The sequence below is a fragment of the Camellia sinensis genome, chromosome 1, assembly GCF_055761805.1.
Source record: "Camellia sinensis isolate YWXY chromosome 1, ASM5576180v1, whole genome shotgun sequence".
Taxonomy (NCBI): domain Eukaryota; kingdom Viridiplantae; phylum Streptophyta; class Magnoliopsida; order Ericales; family Theaceae; genus Camellia; species Camellia sinensis.
The window spans coordinates 19,706,864-19,726,655 of NC_138961.1; the positions used below are offsets into that span (position 1 = coordinate 19,706,864).

The 19,792-nt window shown below is 37.4% G+C and overlaps 1 protein-coding gene across 2 annotated transcripts in view; it reads left to right on the forward strand.

The window, feature by feature from the left end:
* Positions 1–14,558, forward strand: part of SEX4 (dual specificity protein phosphatase (DsPTP1) family protein) — a 36,263-nt gene extending 21,705 nt beyond the window's left edge. For both annotated transcript variants that reach the window (XR_014331351.1, XM_082872840.1), the window contains exon 14: positions 14,276–14,558. Coding sequence is in view for 1 of the 2 variants with exons in the window: in XM_082872840.1 (XP_082728966.1) it covers positions 14,276–14,314 (39 nt within the window). In the remaining variant the exon portion in view is untranslated. The remainder of the gene's footprint in view (positions 1–14,275) is intronic.
* Positions 14,559–19,792: the final 5,234 nt, after the last annotated feature.

A 19,792-nucleotide genomic window follows, 5' to 3' on the forward strand; every position in this document is an offset into this window, starting at 1 on the left:
CACCGATGCCAGCAACCCATGCCCAGAAGGGAGGAAGAGGAATAATCCCTGAAGTCTCTCAGCACACCAGGAGCGGAAGGCACTCTCACCGACCTTCCAGGGAAGGCGGACGAGAGGAACCGAGACAAGAAGAGTCCCGAAGGACACATCGAATGAAGGATCCAGGGCATAAAGAACATCGGCATATTCAAGGGCAGGCACTCTGCTTTGACACAACCCATGGAGAAAGATCGAAACGGGCCCACCACGAGGCCGAAAGTAGTGTGCCAAAAAGATTGAAGTCCAGAGATAACCGAGCTCCAGGTAGGAGTAAGGAAGACTTGAGGGATTACCTCAAAAGGAGGCAGCAGAATGTTGAAGCCGAGGTGACATCCCCAGTTAAGCCGAGAACACCGTTCTCGGTGGAACTGGACAAATTTGAAGCACCAAAGAGATTCAGTATGCCAAGGTTCCAAATTTATGATGGTAAGTCAGATCCCAACTTTCATGTTGGACTATACCTGAACTCAATGCATTATATAGTGGGAACGAGTCGTTGCTCTGCAAAGTATTTCCCTCATCCTTTGGGGAAATTGCATCTGATTGGTTCCATAAACTACCGAAGGGAAGCGTAAAGACATGGGAAGGCCTGGCCTAGATGTTTGTGGCCAGGTTTGTAATGAACAAATTACAGCCCTTAAGGGTCGACGCCCTGATGGCTTTAAAAATCACCAAGGAAGAAGGCCTTAGGGCCTACGCGAAGAGGTACTACGAGGTGTTCAATCGAATACCCGAATGCAACCAAGAAGTGGCGGTCGTGTCTTTCAAGAACGGCCTGAAAGATGACTGCCCACTACGGAAGTCTTTGGCAAAAACATTGCCAAAAAGCATGGAGGAACTCATGGCGAGAATCGAGAAGTACACTAGAGCCGAGGAAGATACGTCGGGAAACAAAGAGATGAAGCAGGAGAAGGGAAACGGCTCGCCGAAGCGAGGCCGAGGTACCAATGGACCGACCAAACAAGAAATAGAATTGAAGGGTAAACAGGCAGTGACGACGGTGTTCTGAATCCCTATCCATAAAGTCCTGGACCAAATACGAAATCAACCCTATTTCAGGGCACCGGCAAGAGCACCAGGGGAATTTATGGGAAGAAACGTTGGTAGGCGCTGTGCTTACCATAATGAAGAAGGACACCCAACTCAGGGTTGCAGAGCCTTAAAGCACACTTAGAAGACCTAGTAAGGCAAGGCCATCTGAGCGACCTTGTTGATGAGGCCAGGACAAGAGAAGAACAGACAAGATTGCCTCAAGCACCAGAAGCACCGCCTCCCCCAGCACAGCAACCACAGGCAGGAGGACCACGGGTGGTTAATGTAATCCACTCAAAGGTGAACGAAAGCGACATTCGGGGAGAAACCCAAAGAGTAAAACACCTGCAGCACGTGAACCAGGTCAGATACAAAAGACCTCGGCCTGAACAATGCCAAGGACCGATGATAACTTTCACTGAAGCCGACCTGGAGTTGGTCCAACATCCGCATAATGATGCCTTGGTAGTATCCCTCCAGGTTGCGGAATGCCAAGTGAAACGCATCTTGATAGATCAAGGCAGCTTTTGTGACATCATGTACGCCAGATGTTACAAGGAGCTGGGCTTTCACCCTGACGACCTCGAACAATCCAGCAACCCTATGGTCGGCTTCAATGGAACGCCGACATGGCCACTGGGTGCAGCAAGAGTGGAAGTACAAGCTGGTACTAAAAGGATCAAGACAGAATTTATGGTGATTGACACACCCTCGCCATATAACATCATCTTGGGAAGACCATGGTTGCATGCAATGGGGGCAGTTCCCTCAACACTGCATCAACTACTACGGTTCCCAACAGAGCATGGGATTGAAGAAGTCAGAGGAGATCAACTGCAGGCAAAAACTTGCTCCATAGCAGCAATGAAGACTACTTGCAGCATTCGAAAGCCAAAAGAGGCAGAGATTGAAGACTAGGACATGGAGGTCCTAGATGATGTAGGCAAGGAGCCAACCGAAAAAAGTGAAGAGACGCTAAAGAAAATCCTTATCCAGGAGGGCGACGAAGAACGCTTCTTTCTTCTCAGCTCAGGCTTAGCTGAAGAAGAAGAAAAAGAACTGGAAGATTTTTTGAGAGCCAACATTGAGGTGTTCGCCTGGACACCTTACGAGATGCCTGGAATTGACCCCGAGGTCACTTGCCACAGACTGAATGTCGACAGGTCGGCAAAACCTGTGATTCAACGAGCCAGAAGACCGACATTGATGCGCGTCGAAGCTGTAGAAGAAGAAGTAGATAGACTTCTGTAGGCCAGGGCCATCCGAGAAGTTCACTACCCAACTTGGCTATCCAACACAGTAGTGGTGAAGAAGAAGAACAGCAAATGGAGGGTTTGTGTAGACTTTACCAGCCTCAACAAAGTCTGCCCCAAAGACAGCTTCCCTCTGCCCAAGATTGACCAGCTCGTAGACGCTACTTCAGGGCATGAAAGGATGAGTTTTCTGGATGCATACAGGGGGTACCACCAGATTGCCATGTACCCTCCAGACGAGGAGAAAACCGCGTTCATCACCCCTAAAGGCCTGTACTGTTACAAGGTAATGCCTTTTGGGTTAAAAAACGCAGGAGCAACTTACCAAAGGTTAGTAACAAAAATGTTCAAGCACCTGATTGGTAAAACAGTAGAAGTCTACATCGATGACATGGTCGTGAAGACCAAGGAATCTAAGGGTCATCTTGCCGACCTAAAAGAGGTCTTTGATATACTCAAAACATACCGGCTCCGACTCAATGCATCAAAGTGCGCGTTTGGAATTGGATCAGGTAAGTTTTTAGGGTATCTGGTAACGAGAAAGGGCATTGAGGCCAGCCCAGACCAAATCAAGGTCATCCTAGAGCTGCAGAGCCCGACGTCGGTAAAACAGGTTCAGATGCTTACTGGAAGGGCCGCAGCCCTAAACAGATTCATCAGCAGAAGCTCAGACAAATGCAAACCTTTCTTTAACCTGGTGAAAAAAGCCACAGACTTTCTGTGGACAGAAGAATACGAAGCCGCTTTAACCGACCTAAAAAAGTACTTGACCACAACTCCCGTTCTTTCCAATCCAGAACCAGGGGAATAACTGTTTTTGTACTTGGCAGTTTCAGAACACGCAGTCAGTGCAGTACTAATCCGAGAAGAAAAAGGGAAGCAAAAGGCTGTTTATTATGTAAGTAAAACCTTGGCCGATGCAGAAACAAAGTATCTACCACTGGAGAAATTAATGCTAGCCTTAGTAATGGCTTCAAAAAAGTTGAACCATTACTTTCAGGCGCACAAGATTATGGTCTTAACAGAGCATCCACTGAAGTCCTTGTTGCAGCAAGGAGACTTAATAGGAAGGATAGCAAGATGGGTCGTAGCCCTAGGTCAGTATGACCTGGAGTTCAGGCCGAGAACAGTAGTTAAAGGCCAAGTTTTGGCCGACTTCGTGGCAGAATTCACCCCCGAAACAATCGAACATCGGGCTCCGTTGAGCCAGGATGAGCATTGTCCCAGCAAGCAAGGAGAATCCCAGCCAAAGGCAAAAGAGCAAAGGAAGGAAAAGCTCAGACCCTGCAGCATCTACATCGGCGACTCATTCAGACTATTCGTCGATAGAAGTTCGAACCGACAAGGAGCGGGGGCAGGAGTACTGCTGATATCTCCAGATGGAGAAATAATAGAACAGTCCATCCGTTTGGGGTTCAAAGCCTCAAACAATGATGCAGAATACGAAGCATTAATTGCAGGGCTAAAACTGGCAGTAGCAGCAGAAGCAGATGAGGTAATAGTTTTTTGTGATTCACAACTCATTGTTAACTAGTCAACAGGTGAATTTGCAGCCAAGGACGAAAGGATGTCGGTATATGCAAAAGAGGTCATCAGATTGGCAGCCCTATTTCAGAACTGCAGACTACTCCAAGTTAGCCGAGATGACAACACCCACGCTGACGCGTTGGCTAACTTGGCAAGTTCAATACAGACTGGAAAAATAAGGACAATTATGATCGACTATATGTCGGGCTCGAGCATAGAACCAGAAAACACAGAGCAGCAAGCAATGTGTGTGGACATGAGGCCAAGCTGGATGGATGCAATTGTTGCATTCTTGAAAGAAGGAAAGCTGCCAGAAGATCGTAAAGAAGCACACAAAGTCAGACTAAAATCAGCAAGATTCTGTCTGACAGAAGATGGACACCTCTACAGAAGGTCCTTCGCTGGACCACTTTTAAGATGCGTACACCCTTTGCAGGTTGAAGATTTCCTGTATGAAATTCATGAAGGAATTTGTGGAAGCCATGCTGGGGGCAGATCATTAGCCCACAAGGCCATTACCCAGGGGTATTGGTGGCCCTACATGCAGAAGGATGCTGAAGTCTACGTAAAGAAGTATGAACAATGCCAAAAGTTTGCACCTTTGATACATCAGCCAGCTGCTGACCTAAACCTAGTGTCCAGCCCTTGGCCGTTTGCCCAATGGGGCATGGATTTGGTTGGGAAACTTCCCCAGGCAACTGGGCAGAGAAAATACTTGCTGGTGACAACAGATTACTTTACAAAGTAGATAGAGGCAGAACCTCTTGCCAAAATCCGAGATGTGGACGTCAAGAACTTTATATGGAGAAACATCATCACCAGATTTGGAATTCCAAGAGCAATAGTTACCGACAACAGAACACAGTTTGACAGCAAACTCATCAAGAACTTTTGTGCGAAATTCAAGATCAAGAATTACTTTTCAACACCAAGTTTTTCCCAAAGTAATGGGCAAGCAGAAGCATCCAACAAAGTAATTTTGGATGGAATAAAGAAGAGGCTGCAGGCAGCAAAAGGAAAGTGGGTAGATGAATCGCTCAACGTACTTTGGGCATATCGGACTACGCCGAGGAGATCAACAGGGGAATCCCCCTTTGCCATGGCTTATGGCACAGAAGCAGTCATCCCATTGGAGATCGGCATCCCAGGGATCAGAACCCAGGGAGTAGAGAATGGCACCAATGATATAATCTTAGCCCGAAATCTGGATCTTTTGGAAGAACGAAGAGAGAAAGCTGCAATTCAGCTCGCAGTATACCAGCAACAGCTTGCCAGAGCTTATAACAAGAAAGTCAATCCAAGAGATTTTCAAGTCGGCGACCTAGTCCTAAGAAAAGTCGTCGGCAATAAGAAAGATTCTAGAGAGGGCAAGCTTGGCCCAAACTGGGAAGGACCCTACAAAATCACTTCGGTATTAGGCAATGGAGCTTATCGGCTTGAAGATAACGAGGGCAAAGCACTACCAAGACCTTGGAATACTTGTAATTTAAAATTCTTCTATCATTAGATGTGCAGTATTTTTGGCCGATGTCATCAATAAAATCTTTTCCCTTTTCTTTAAAACACATATGATGGATAAAGTTACATATTGGTGTTTTTGGAGACATGAATAATGAGAACCCAAGTAGAACTCAGGTTCACATTGGGGACAGAGAGAAGACAAAGATTATTCCTTAATTCACTTGTTGAAATTTGTAGTAATTTACAAGTTGGAATTAAGCTGATTCCTTATCTTCACTTGTTGAAATTTGTAATAATTTACAAGTCGAAGTTAAGCCGAGATTATTCCTTAATTCACTTGTTGAAATTTGTAGCAATTTACAAGTTGGAATTAAACTGATTCCGTATCTTCACTTGTTGAAATTTGTAGCAATTTACAAGTCGAAGTTAAGCCGAGATTATTGGTTCTCTTCACTTGTTGAAATTTATAGCAATTTACAAGTCGAAGTTAAGCCGAGATTATTCCTTAATTCACTTGTTGAAATTTGTAGCAATTTACAAGTTGAAATTAAGCTGATTCTTTATCTTCACTTGTTGAAATTTGTAGCAATTTACAAGTCGAAGTTAAGCCAAGATTATTGGTTCTCTTCACTTGTTGAAATTTGTAGCAATTTACAAGTCGAAGTTAAGCCAAGATTATTCCTTAATTCACTTGTTGAAATTTGTAGCAATTTACAAGTTGGAATTAAGCTGATTCCTTATCTTCACTTGTTGAAATTTGTAGCAATTTACAAGTCGAAGTTAAGCAGAGATTACTGGTTCTCTTCACTTGTTGAAATTTGTAGCAATTTACAAGTCGAAGTGAAACCGAGGTTATAGTTTACACACTTATAGCAATCTACAGGTTGGTCCAACCAAAGAAGATGCTTAACACTTGTTGAAATTTGTAGCAATTTACAAGATAAATGTTAAGCCGACATGTGATCATCTGTTGAAATTTGCAGGTTAAGGTAAAAGCTAAGTATATTGTTTAAACACTTATTGAAATTTGCAGCAATTTACAAGTAGGATTAGACTAAGATCACTGTTTAAATACTTGTTGAAACTTGGAAAAAAGTTTGCAAAATTGACATTGAATAGTATATTTTTACACTTGTTGAAACTTATGAAAAGTCTGCAGGTCAGTATCTTGCCAAAGTAAAACTTGTAGTTATTAAACATGAGATATGTGACCCCGAGAAGATTGCACAAAGTTGGCAAGATATGAAAGGCATGCAAGATATTCTAAGTATAGAACCACGCAGAAGCAAATCAAGAGAAATTAAAAGATTGAAGCATCCATAGAAAAACAGTTGCAGTTGTATACAAAAGAAGGCACTATGGCCTACCAGAAGTAAACTGTTATGAAGTAACAAAGAAAGGCACATCGGCCATGAAAAGAAGCTTACATTGTCCAGAAAATAAAACAAAGTACAAGGGTGCAAAAGAAAAAACATGAAAGTTAAGACTTCTCAGCATCAACATCTGGCTGGATCTGAACCTCAGAAGTCTCCTGAAGAGATACCTCGGCTTCTTTATCTGCAGCAATCTCGGCGTTGATCTTAGCAATGGTTTCATCAACGCTCTTGCCGATTTGAGGAACATCAGATGATGCTTGCTCAGGAGTGGTCTCCTTGATAACCTCCTCATCCTCCTCATGAGTCAAGTCTAGGACTTGATCCTCCTGAGGAGGAGACTTGGTCTCACTGGAATCCTTGGGCTTCCTTACCAAAGCTTCATCATCATCCTTATCCTCATCCTCAGGTTCAGACTCAGATTCATCTTCAGCTTGGCTTGGAGGTGGAGGAAATGGAAGAGGAATAGCGTCGGCTTTGCGCAGTGGCGAATCATTAGGAATGTTAAGCTTCTTGGCAAGGGCCATCCAACCAAGAGAGAAGCCCCTGTTGCATGCCTGCTTGACTTGAAGTTTATATTCCTCAGTGACGTCAGCCATGCCCTGGGCGTAAGCCTTCTTATCGGCTTCCTTGATTTCGGCTTTTTTGGTGGCCAAAGCCTTCTGAAGCTCTTTTTCGGCTTGAGCCTTTTTTACTTCGGCCTCTTTTTTCTCGGCCTCGGCAACTTTTCTGATAGCCTCAGCAGATTCCGCTTTTTCTTCGGCCATCTGTTGGGCCTTAGTGGTAGCCTCGGCCTGATCTTCCAGCCTCTTCATCTTTGTCAGAACAGTTTTGTTTTCCTTTTTCAAGGTAGAAACCTCTCGCCTCATATCGGCTAACTTCTCCCTTGTTTCAAAAGCTTGCAGGGAGAGAGAATGGACATGTTGAATGGCCTGAAAGAACCCAAGGGAAAAGTTATTACACAAACCTTGTAAGTATAGAAAAAAGGGACAGAAAGACAAGTTACCAGATGGGGAAACTTACTTGTACAGAGCGTTGGAGCATGAGGGCGTAGTTCTCATACTCGCTCATCTTGGCATTTCGCTCAAGATCACCAGGAAGGAGAACAGTAGTACTGAGTGCCACGCCGACGTTTATGTCTTCGACACTGTCAGAAACTAGAACAGGCTTATCCTCCAGAGTGATTTCAGGCACCCAGGGGACTCTTGGTACTTTGGAACCCGAGGTCGTCGCGGACGATGACCTTGGCTTCTTCGATTGAGTGGACTCTGATGGCTGGGCCTCCGCAGACCTCTTGGCAGAAGTAGAAGCAGTTTTTTTACTCTCAGCCAATTGTGAGATGGGCAGAGCATTCTCAGCCTCAATCTCAGCGGCTTTGGCCTTGGGTTGAGCCTTTTTAATTCTTTTCGGCTTTGGTGGGGGCATGGTTTGCGTCGGTTGAGCATCAACATCCGTGGGAAGGTCGGCTAGGAGATCTTGGGTAACAGGCTTCGGGTGACCCATCTCAGCAGTTTTGACGAGTTGTCGCCGACGCTTTCTTTCTGGTATTGGGATTAAGTATGGGGCTGAAGTTGATGGTTGGTCGGCTGGATCAGAGGTTGACCCTTGGTCAGCCCGAGATGTTGATGCTGTTTGTAGAGTGGTCGCAGAGGGAGGAGATAGGCTCTTCTTCTTTCTTTTTAGGACGTCGAGCAGTGTGGATTTATATGTCGGAATAAAGTTCAGAAGGAGAGGTGCTTTCCTTTTGTAGACAAGCAAGTCCAAGAGCCTTTTCAGATCCTTGCTAAGAACGTAGGATTGGCGAAAGTCTTTCGGTAACTTACGAACGTCTGCAAGAAGAAACAAACATTAGAAACAGATTAAATATTGAAGACTTGAACAGAAACAACTAAAGTATTGACATTGGGCTCTTACCCTTGCCCTCTTTAATAGTTCAGGGAAGAGGGTAGAGATGGGCGTCCTCGTCTGGGCCAAACTCCCAATTTCCCGAAGCAATAACGTAGTCATCTCCAGCTCCCTTGTTAGAGTCTGGGAGATCAGCTACGATTTTGTATTCTGTCGACCTCGGCTTAAGATAATAAACGAAGCCTTTTTCCTTCAGGCTAAGGGGGCACATGGTATAACAGTACTGAATGTCGGCCAGGGAAATCCTAGCATTCTCCTGCCTAGCTAAAGCTATGATGCCATTGATCACTCGATAAGAGTTTATGGCAAGTTGCATAGGGTTCAACTTGTAAAAGTGAAGAATTTCGCGAAAAAGAATGTTAAGTGGGAGCCGGAGCCCGCACTCAGTAAAAGCTACTATAGGAAAGGGCATTGAATCATCTGTGGGCATGATAGAGTCATTATCTTCAGCCAGCCTCAATGGACATCGACAGGAATTGAGAACTCCCGCCTGAAGTACTCAAGTTTGGTCGGGGTATCTACCCTATGTCTCCACATACCCATAACGTCGGCCTAAAATCAGAGGGCTAGGTCTCAGAAAGAAGGTATTCTTAAAGGGTTATTGGAACCTCGGCGAAACCCTAGGTATATGCTGGTAAGGATTGTTTCAGTTTTCTCTAAAATTGAAGGTTCTACAGACAAAACCCAAACCTAAATCTATGAAGGCAAAGATTGAAAGCAAGAATTAAAGGCAGAGATTTGGAAAACAACACAGGAAACAAGAAACAAAGAATGACGTTTCAGAATCAAGAACAGAGGTATGGTTTTCAAAAGCATAAACAATAAGAAATACAGGCTCAAGAACAAAGGCAAAAAAGTATTGAAACAGTACAAGTGTTCAAGACATGAGTGAAATCATGGAATAAACGCGTCCAGGCAAACAGTTCAGCAAAATCAAAGGTTTAAAACAAAGCAATAATGACAGCAAGTAAACGGAAGCACATAGAAGAAATTTGGAATAAGAGGAACAGAGGCTTACCAGAACAAATGAAGCCGGAATAAAAGGTCGCCGAGGTAAGGCAATGGTTGCAGACACGACGGAACGGCGAAAGCTTCAAAAGGAGAATGAAGACGGTTGCAGAGCTTGGAGCTAGAGCAATGGCGGATTTGAGAAGGTTTAAGAGAGAGAGAAAGCCAGAAAGTTGAAAACAAAAGTAAAGAGACGAAAAGAAATGGGGAAAAGTTTTGTAAAAAACTTGAAATGGCGGCAAAAGTAGGGCATTTATTACGCCTGGAGCAACGTACACGTCAGACGGCGCAGATGGGTAAAATACAGCTTTCAGGCGCGTCACAGACACGGGCCAATGAGGATAAAGCACGTGAGGGGAACGGTTGAGAAAAGGTGCATGACAGCTCATGCGCGTGGAGGAGTTCGTTTGAGTTCTTGTTCTTTGATAAAGGCATGTCGGCCTAAAATGAATGATCTCGGCCAAAAAAGTTCTTATGCCGAGGTACTAGAAGAAAATACAGAAATAGGTTCCATCACCTCAGAATGCCGAGGTAATAGAACCTAGGGGGCAGTTATGGGGATGTATTTTCTGAATACCAACACGTGGCATGGTGACGCCGACGTGTCAGCCGAAGTGCTACGTGTCGTGGTAGTTATGCCGAGGTTATCTTTGGCGAGGCCGAGGTGATCTCCGAAGATATCGGAATCCGAGATAGAGACTTTGCTAAGATAAGGATAAAGCTCTTAGGGAGTTTATCTTTATCTCTTGAAGAGTCCAAAGTTGACATTGAATTGGAGTCTATAGAAGTCAGACTTCTAGTGGGACTTGGATTGAGTAAACTATAAAAGAAAGGCACCCCCGTGGGTTTAAGGTACGCAGTTTTATACTCAAGCTTGTGAGTTTAGCACTTGATTATCTTTGAGAGGTATACTGACTTGATCGTCGGAGTGCTCCCGGGTGGAAGAGCCACCGCCGAAGCCTTTTCTTTTTATAGGTCTGTTGAAGCCATCTATTCTGCCGATACTCTCCAGCTGATTACTAGGCGGGCAGTGTGGTCAGAAAATTACCTACACAAAATAAGATAGAATAATAGATCAATGTTTATTTAAAAAATAATTTTAGATGGATTCTAAACTTTATTAATTTTGATAAATACTGTTATAAACTTTTCCATGAGTATGTAATAATTTTAAGAAAGTACTCTGATTTTCCCTATAAATAACAGAGCATATTATACTATTTTAATAATAATCTCAAATAATTTATACTAATAAAAGAGTGTTTAGTATGAGTGTTTTTCAGTTTCCCAATCTGCCGTTTCACTTTGTTTATTACTCATGGTGGCTTGTATTTTAATTTTTTTCATTTTGCTCTTTTCCTGGTAATATTTACCACTATTGGTGGTTGTAATTTAGATAAAGGTTTTATAATAATTATGTAAAAAAATCTTGGCCAATTATGAAATATGAATTTTTTTAATTAAATTATAAATACATCTTGAGATTTGTTTAAAATATGAGTTGCCCTTATAATACTAGAAATTACAACTACAGTTTGCTCAAGTTTTTAATTTTACAGAATAATAATAATAATAAATCTAACTACTTTCCAATGACAATAAAATTATCAAAATCATTCATTAAAAGATATTTCCAATATAATTAAAAGTTGTTAATTAACTTAATGATTTCTTTGTTAACAAAATGGATCATTTGTTATATGGCCGTGATTTATTTACAAAAATAAAAAAAAAATATTCAGTGTGTTTGGTTTGAATTTTTTGATTTTCGTATTTTTTGATTTTTAGTGAATACTTTTAAAATTTTAAATATTTTTTTTTAACTTTTTTAGATGCACCTTACTTAAATGTATCTAAAAAATAAAAATTTTGTGAAAAAATATTTTAAGATTTTAATAAATACATAAAAATATAAAAAATGTACTGAATTCTCGTATTTTTTTTGTATTTTTGGTATTTAGTGAATTTTTAAAAGGTTTTTTTCACAATTTTTTTACTTTTTAGGTATATTTATATTAGGTATGTCTAAAAAGTAAAAAAAATTACTTAAAATATTAAAAAAAATCAATAAAAACAAAAAAATACGAAAAACAAAAAAGTAAAATTTTCTGAAATTTTTTTTTGAAAAAACACAACCAAGCAAGCTATCGTATACAAATTAGAAAATAAGTTTTCAAATAAAATATTAAGATGTATAAAATATCATTTAAATTTTGATTTCAAAAATTTATAAAAAGTTAAGTATTCTATGCCTCTAATAAAAGATAGTACACAACTAATTAACTTAAATAATTTAATTCATTTATATTTTATCATATAAATTTTTTATTTTAACATTTAACCCGTATCTTCCGCGGGGCTTTTTTTCTACCTAGTATATATCTATATATATCATAATCTCTTTCATTTTGGTAGCTTATACTTAGTTTTTTTTCTATTTTGCCCTTAACTTGTATTTTTATTTTCTATTTTGTTCTTTATTAGTTGGGTCAATTATGTAATGGTTTTGAATTTCTTATTTTGCCCTTGGCTTGTTTTTTAATTCTCCATTTTGTCATTTTTTGGTTTTTTTCTTTTTTTCTTTTTTATTTTTTTATTGGGTGGACTTTTGAGGGTTATTTTGAAAAAATCAACTTTCATAGAAATATCATTTTTGGATAATTATATTTGTACATCGTACAAACTATCAGTATACATCATGTGACAACCCTCACCACTGTTTATTGATAAACCACTGATCACTGTTAAACTGAGACTGATTATGATAATTGACTGAATTGACTAAAATCCTGAACTGATTGATTATCTGTATCTGTTTAAATGCATTTCTATCTGTTCGACTGTTAAACTATCTATTCATGTTTTATGTTTTAAACTGTAAATTGAAGGCCTTATCGGCGACCGAATATGAAATTGATTAGTGATATATGTTAATCATAATTTATGTGATTTTATGGCATATTTATTTGAAATGTGATTTGGTATGATTAAATAGATTAAAATACGTTAAATCACGAGAGTTGGCCTTATTTGCAACTTTGCCACTTAGTGGTCCACTTCCTTACATATATTGAGGCTTGAATATACTCAGGCAAAACATTTCCTCAACCATTTCCTTAGACTCAACCGACTAGAGAGAGAGGGAGCTAGGAAAAACTTGTCTTCATCTTGCATTGCTTGGAAACTTAGTAGTTTTGAGGAGAATTTGGCAAATTGTGCTTCCCTTCCTATAATTCAAGACTTAAGATAGAGTCTTCACCTTCTTGTTCATGTAATTGAGTTAGTTCTTGCATGGCTCTTGTCATATTGGAGTTTAAAGTCAAGATTTGGTCTTGTGATGTTGAATTATAGCATATATCCTGCATGCATGCCTATATTGATAAGTTTAAAGTTGTTTTCATAGAAAATTGTTACATGCATGTTCATATTTTGAGTATAGTTCATGATTTTACCATGTTTTTGGAAGAATTAGCTCATTAGAGCATGTAATTGAAGCTTTGAATTGGTTTAAACTCATGCATGTCATGTTTGAGTTATGTTCTTGGAAATTGGTTTGAAATTGAGTTTAATTGAATTACCTTTGGGCTTTGATTTCTCAAATTGATCTTTGAAACATGTTATATTATGAGTTTTGAAGTGTTTTCCAGAAAATTAGCCTAAAAGGATCGAATTTGGTACATTGAAACTTGTTTTTGAGCTTGAGGTTCAAATTTGGAAATTCCAGATTTTGGACTCATGCTCGAGCGGAGTGACTAGCGCTCGGGCGTGAAATTCATGCATCCAGCACTTTACACTATTTTACAGTCCGCTCGAGCGGGGTATTGGACGCTCGAGCGAGGACTTGTGTCACACGCTCGAGCGGGTATCGGGCGCCCAATCGAGCGTGATTTTCACACATCCAGTACTTTTGGAATGTTTTACAGTCCGCTCAAGCGGGGTAACTCGCGCTCGAGCGGAGTATTTTGTTTGTCTGTACGCTCAAGCGGGTAAACCCACGCTCAAGCGGGACCTCTGTTTTTCTGAAAATTCTAAAAATGTTTTTAAAGTGCATCTTTGCATCCTCATTCCATCCTAGGCATTCCTAGGCCTAGTTTAAGGCATTTTAATGAGGATATTGATGTAGAACCACACTGAGGCAAACTAGAGATTAAGTTATTATTTTCCTAACCGTGTAGCTTAGTGTGTGTTCATTCTGCAACTGTGTAGGGTTGGCATCCGGAGACGCGTACTAGCTTATCTGTAGCTCAGAACTCTGTGAGTAACAATGTTGTAAAGATATGTTTAAAAATGAATATTTTCTGAATGATCAACTGAACTGTTTTCTGAACTGTTTACTGTTAACTGAATGAATGTTTGTCCTCTATTCTGAATTGTATTGTGGCATCCTTAGCAACTACTGTTACTGTTACTGCTACTGTTACAGAGATCTCTGTCAGTTCCTATTTTGAAACTTCTGTTTACTGTTATGATGGCCATTATTGACTGTTCGGTCTTTCAAGACCTACTGTTTACTGTATTGTCCTGCTAATGGATGTACCACATATGACTGTTATGACTGAATGACTGATACATTGAATCAATTGACTGTTTTCAATATTGAAAGAACATTCATTCTTAACCTCTTTATGCATTATGTTATTCACTGGGCTTTAGCTCACTGCTTATATATATATGTAGGTGTTCAGGCACCAGACCGGAGCTAGGAGCATGGGTTAGACTCCCTTTTGTCAAAGCCAACCACTATGCCTCACTGCGAGGTTCCGAGCCTGTCAAGCTAGGGCTTTGGGGGTGTTTTAGTTTTCCCCCTTCTTGGTTATGTTCTGTATAGACTGAATGTTTTTGTACTGTACTGTTTTAAATAGGGATTAAGTCCCTGTTCTGAATGATTGTATATATTGTACATACTGTTTTGGTACTGATTGTATATGTGTATATGATATGAAAAGTCTTTTTGTATTCAGACTGTCACAGCTCATTGGACATATCTTAATTACTGTATTGGCTTCCGCCAACCCCTGTACTCTGTATTACTGTATTACTGTTAAGCAGGCCTTCGGTAATCTCGGATTACTGGTCGGTTACGGTACTAAACCCATAGGGGCGGGTTTGGGTCGTGACACATCACAAATGGTGTTTGGATATAAACTTTCAAAAATTAATAATTTCGTTCTATTTTACTAAATTTTATAATATTCGGCCTTTATTTCAATTAATTAAGTATTGTTTGTGATTATTATCCCAAAATAAGATTTTTCTTCTCGGAATTGAATATAGTGGAAGATTAAACAAATCAAATGTTTATATTGTAGGGTTTGGCGAGCATATCATTTATAAAAAATTTAAATTAATCCGATATGTTTTGAATTGTTCAAAAGAATTTCATGCTATTTTTTTTAAAAAAATAAGAGGCCCTTTTATCTAACAATTAGAGAAAAAAAGGAAAAAAACATGAGAAATTTTATTTACACATCATACAAACTCTCTGAGGGAAAAAAAAATATCAAAGTAAAAAATATTTGATTTTCTAAAACTAACCTTCTAAGTAATTATAAATATATAAAAAAATTTGAAGAGATAAGGACATTAGAAGAAAAATATTTTAAAATTTAAATTTAAGGGTAATAATTGAATGGAGGACTGCTATTAATATCTACCTAATTTATTTGAACCTCCTATTTCTTTGAACTCCCACCTTAAACTTTAAATTTTAATAAGATTTCTTTGAACACTCCACTTAATACAATTTAACCCATATTCATAATATCATCACATCCAAGTGCACACCCACTTAATTTTACACACTCTCTTTTCTTTTTTATCTCAGTAAACAATGAACGATAGACAATTGAGAATAACAAAGGATTGAGAAACGAATCGACTATCTCTTTCTTCTCCTTCTCTCATAAATGATGATCTCTTTATCGTTGTCACCGTGAACGATAGTATCTCAGTCGAAAATCTCTTCGACAGTCTCTTTCTTTTTCTCTTAGGTAACCTCCAACTGCCCATTACATATTATTATTTTTGTTTATTTCAGAGTAAAACCCTTGATATAGGGGGTTTTAGAGGGGAAAACCTTTAAAAAATTAGAAATAAGGAAAAAATTCTACAAAATAGAACCGTTTGGTATTCTAGAGTTGAACAAAATATTTATGTTCAACACTGTATTACTAAATAGAAACTTAATAGTAGGCAAACCAGTACTGAACCAAAAACGACCTAAAATTGTAAATGCAAGATAATAAACTTACCAATGCAACGCTAACTTCATCAGAGTTGTTGTCATCATCCTCCATTACTCTATAAGTATCAAGAAATGGTAAAAACGACCACAAATGCATAAACTCAGAGCCTGTAATAGGATTGTTTACAACATTAACTGATTTGGAATATCAAACACATTTGAAACCACCAAACAAAACATTAACTGATTAGATGGTTTCAAATGTTTTTCATTGAAGATGAATACGTGGGTTTAGGATGGTGATGAAGAAGAATCAGGGTTTAGAGCGGTAAGAAATATGTATAGATGGGAATGGAGGTGAGTACAATACTGTAGACTATCATTCTAATTGTTTTCATTTAGTGAGTGAGTGTTCCATTAAAAATTGTCATTTAATGTAATTTTCCTTTAAGATATAATTGTAATAAAAAGAAGTGAGAATTGAAAGGTCCAAAGAAATTAGGTAGGTGCTAATAGCAGCACTCAATTGCATGCCCCTCTTACAAAGTTAGAATCCACAAAAGAGACCAACAAATTGGGACAAAGGGAGATAAATGTATACGTATGGCTAATGCTATAGTACACACCAAATAATCATTCTTCTTTAACCTTTACAATTGAATTAAAATAAAATTATTCTTCTTTAACCTCTACCAAGTGATTATTCCACTATTTTTCTTCCATCAAACAAACACTACCTTAAAATATATATATATATATATATATTTTAATAAAAAAAAATGATCGACTCGCTTGTGCCTTGCACGGGTCTACGTACCCGTAAGAAGTTCTTTCTTTCTTATGATTTGTCTTTTTTTTCTCCTATTTTACCCTTTTAGTTTGTATAATTTATTAATGGTGGCCTATAATTTGATTTTCCTATTTTGCCCTTTTCTTTGGTAATATTAATCAATATTGGTGATACTAGTTTGAGTGAAAAATTTTCCGTAATTACGCAAACATTTTTTGTCAATTATGAAATATAAATATTTTATTTTTTAGCAAATTACCAATACACCAATAAGTTGTGTTTCAAATATAAATCGGTCAATACTAAAAATTACGACTATCATGTGTTATAAATTTTAATTGAACACAAAAATTAGGAAAAAAAAAAAACTACTCTTCTGTGCAATAATAAATTATCAAAATTATTTATTGAAAAATATTTCTCATATCATTAAAAATTGTTAATTGACTAAATACTTTATTTATTAACGAAATGGTTAATTGAAAGATATTTTTCATATCATTAAAAATTATTAATTGACATAATGATTTACTTATTAATAAAATTAGTCTTTTGTTATGTGAGTATGATTTATTTATTAATAAAATGGATCATTTGTATATATATGTATTTTCTTTTACTTTTTTATTAGTTTAGTAAATTATCTTAGTATTTTTTTTTACTTGAAAAAATTATCTTAGCATTTGTTTTATATTTAATTGATGAGAAAAGCCACACACCATTATTTTTTTTTATAAATTCAGAAAAAATGTTAAAAACTTATAAATTCACCCAAAATGATATGGTAATAAAATTGGAATTTACATCATTGGATATATAATAAATTAAAAAATGATACATATCAAATCACATAATTGTGTGAATTATCTTTTTTTATTTTTCTTTTTTACAATTGAATTGTGAAAAGAGTTTTGATCATTCCATTCCACTCTCATTTCAATAAACTAAACACTACCAATGACCCTTAACACATCAAACAAGTATTGAATAACAAGATGAACTAACCCAAAAGACACTTACACCAAACCAAAAAAAAAAAAATTAAATTAAATAATTAGTTTGGTGACTATTTGAAGTTGATATGGATTTATACAATAGCACAGGTGGTCATGAACAAAAACTCAAGTGTTAAAAATATGTTAATTTATACAAATTTGACATAATTATATTGGACTCCCTCAAAATTTTAATTTACATAACACTTAGCTCAATTTTTATCAGTAATTCGTTACTCATATAGATGCAAAATAATTTTTTTTTACCTCTTTTATATTAAAATGTATATTTTATTTTGTTTATCTTTGTGTCTTTACACCTTCTGCAATAACTTCAGTCATTTTAGTCTTACTGAAAAAGAAAACAATATAATTATGTTAAAATGATAGGGCTTATTATATTTTTCTAATTCTTATTTTTTATAATATAATTTATATAATTATATCATATATCTAATTATTTATTATACTCAATTTCATAGAATAATATTCTTATTTTAAAAAAATTATCAAAATACAAAACTTAAATATACTGTAAGAAGCGCTTACCTGCTTGAGGTTCATACTTTTTTTCCCATTTTCCCTTCTATTATTCTTAATACTTCATTGTTACTTTGGGCCTTTTAGATATAATTTGGTCACTTTCTTGGATTTCTTGGTGAATTAACGTCTTCTTTATTTTAATGACTTTAGCCTCATGTTTGGCTCAATTATTACATTTGAGGAAAATTATTTTACTATCATTTTCACGTTGAAAATATTATAACTCACCTTTGTTTGTTTGCCTATTGTAATATTTTTGATTTTGGAGGTTCTTTATGACATTTGAATTCTTTTGTTTTATAAAATTTATTACTTGCTTTTTGCACTACAGGACATGTGATTTTGTAAAATATTAATAGTCAAAGTAAGTTTGAATTTCTCTCAAATTAAAATCTAAACTTGGGGTAAAATATTAATAGTCAAAGTAAGTTTGAATTTCTCTCAAATTAAAATCTAAACTTGGGAGAATTTCAGAGATTTGTGAAGTTCATCACATGTACTGTTTTAATAAATTAAATCAATCATTTTGTAGGTAACTCAATATATCATTTATGAAAAAAAATTATGTCAATTTGACAAACGCAACATTTTTTTATCGCATTTATTTCAAAAAAATAGACAAGGGTATTTTTTTAAATAGACCACTATTTTCTTAAGAGACAATTGTTGGAAAATTTAGTTTTATAAGGCTTATTTTGGGCCAACTTTGAGCCCAAAATAGAGTGGCCCCCAAACGTCTTTTGGAGTGGGTCCGAAGAGGTGATGTGTTCCTTGCCGCATGATAAGTCACATGGTGAAAACGGTTCGTCAAAACCATTTATGAGTGAATGGGAAGTTGACGTCGTTTTGGAGTTCGTAGAATGAACAATTAAAGAAGTAAATGTGGGTTTCCTTGAAATGGGTTGTCCCACATTGAAACTTTAAGAGAGCTTTTGTGGGTATATAAGTTCTTGGTGCACTAACTTGGGTTGGGCCTCAAGGGGCACCCCAAGTTTGTAGAAGGGAGGAGTTATGGACAAATGGAACATTGACTCAAACCACCACGCACGCCGCCGCTGTCTGGCCAGGCGTGTCGGGGTCGGGTTGGTTCTAACATTAATTTTTTAGACAAAATTTATTTGAATTTTTCCAAATTCTTATAGGAAATTATTTGAATTTCAAATTGAATTCAAATTTTGTGTCAAAAAATTGTGCTTAAACAGATTAAACTGTCCAAACAGTTTCCAAATTTGTTGCACACCCGGATAGATTCTGTTTTTTTAAAATAGATTTAACTGCTGTGCAGTTATCTGTTGAAATTGCCAGATTTGTTTGAAATTCAAACAGTACCTGTACAGTTTGAAAATGCAACTGTTCACTTCTTTTCATACTTGTTCAGGACAGTTTGTGTTGCCTATAAATTCAGATCATTGCAGCAGTGTTTAGAAATCCGAAAATAGTCTAAAAATCCATTTTCTTGTTGTCCAACCTTTGCTTTGTTGCATATATTCTTCATATATTTTTTAGGAAAAATTTAGAGAGTATAGAACACGAGATTCTAGTTCGCCGAACAAATTTATTTAGAGTACTACTACAAATTTGTGAAGATCATTGTATCTTGGGAGATAGACGCCACTTAACTGTAAGTATCGTAACGGGGCGAATCTGTCTTAAAGACAGAGTGTCACATACTTGGCTTGATC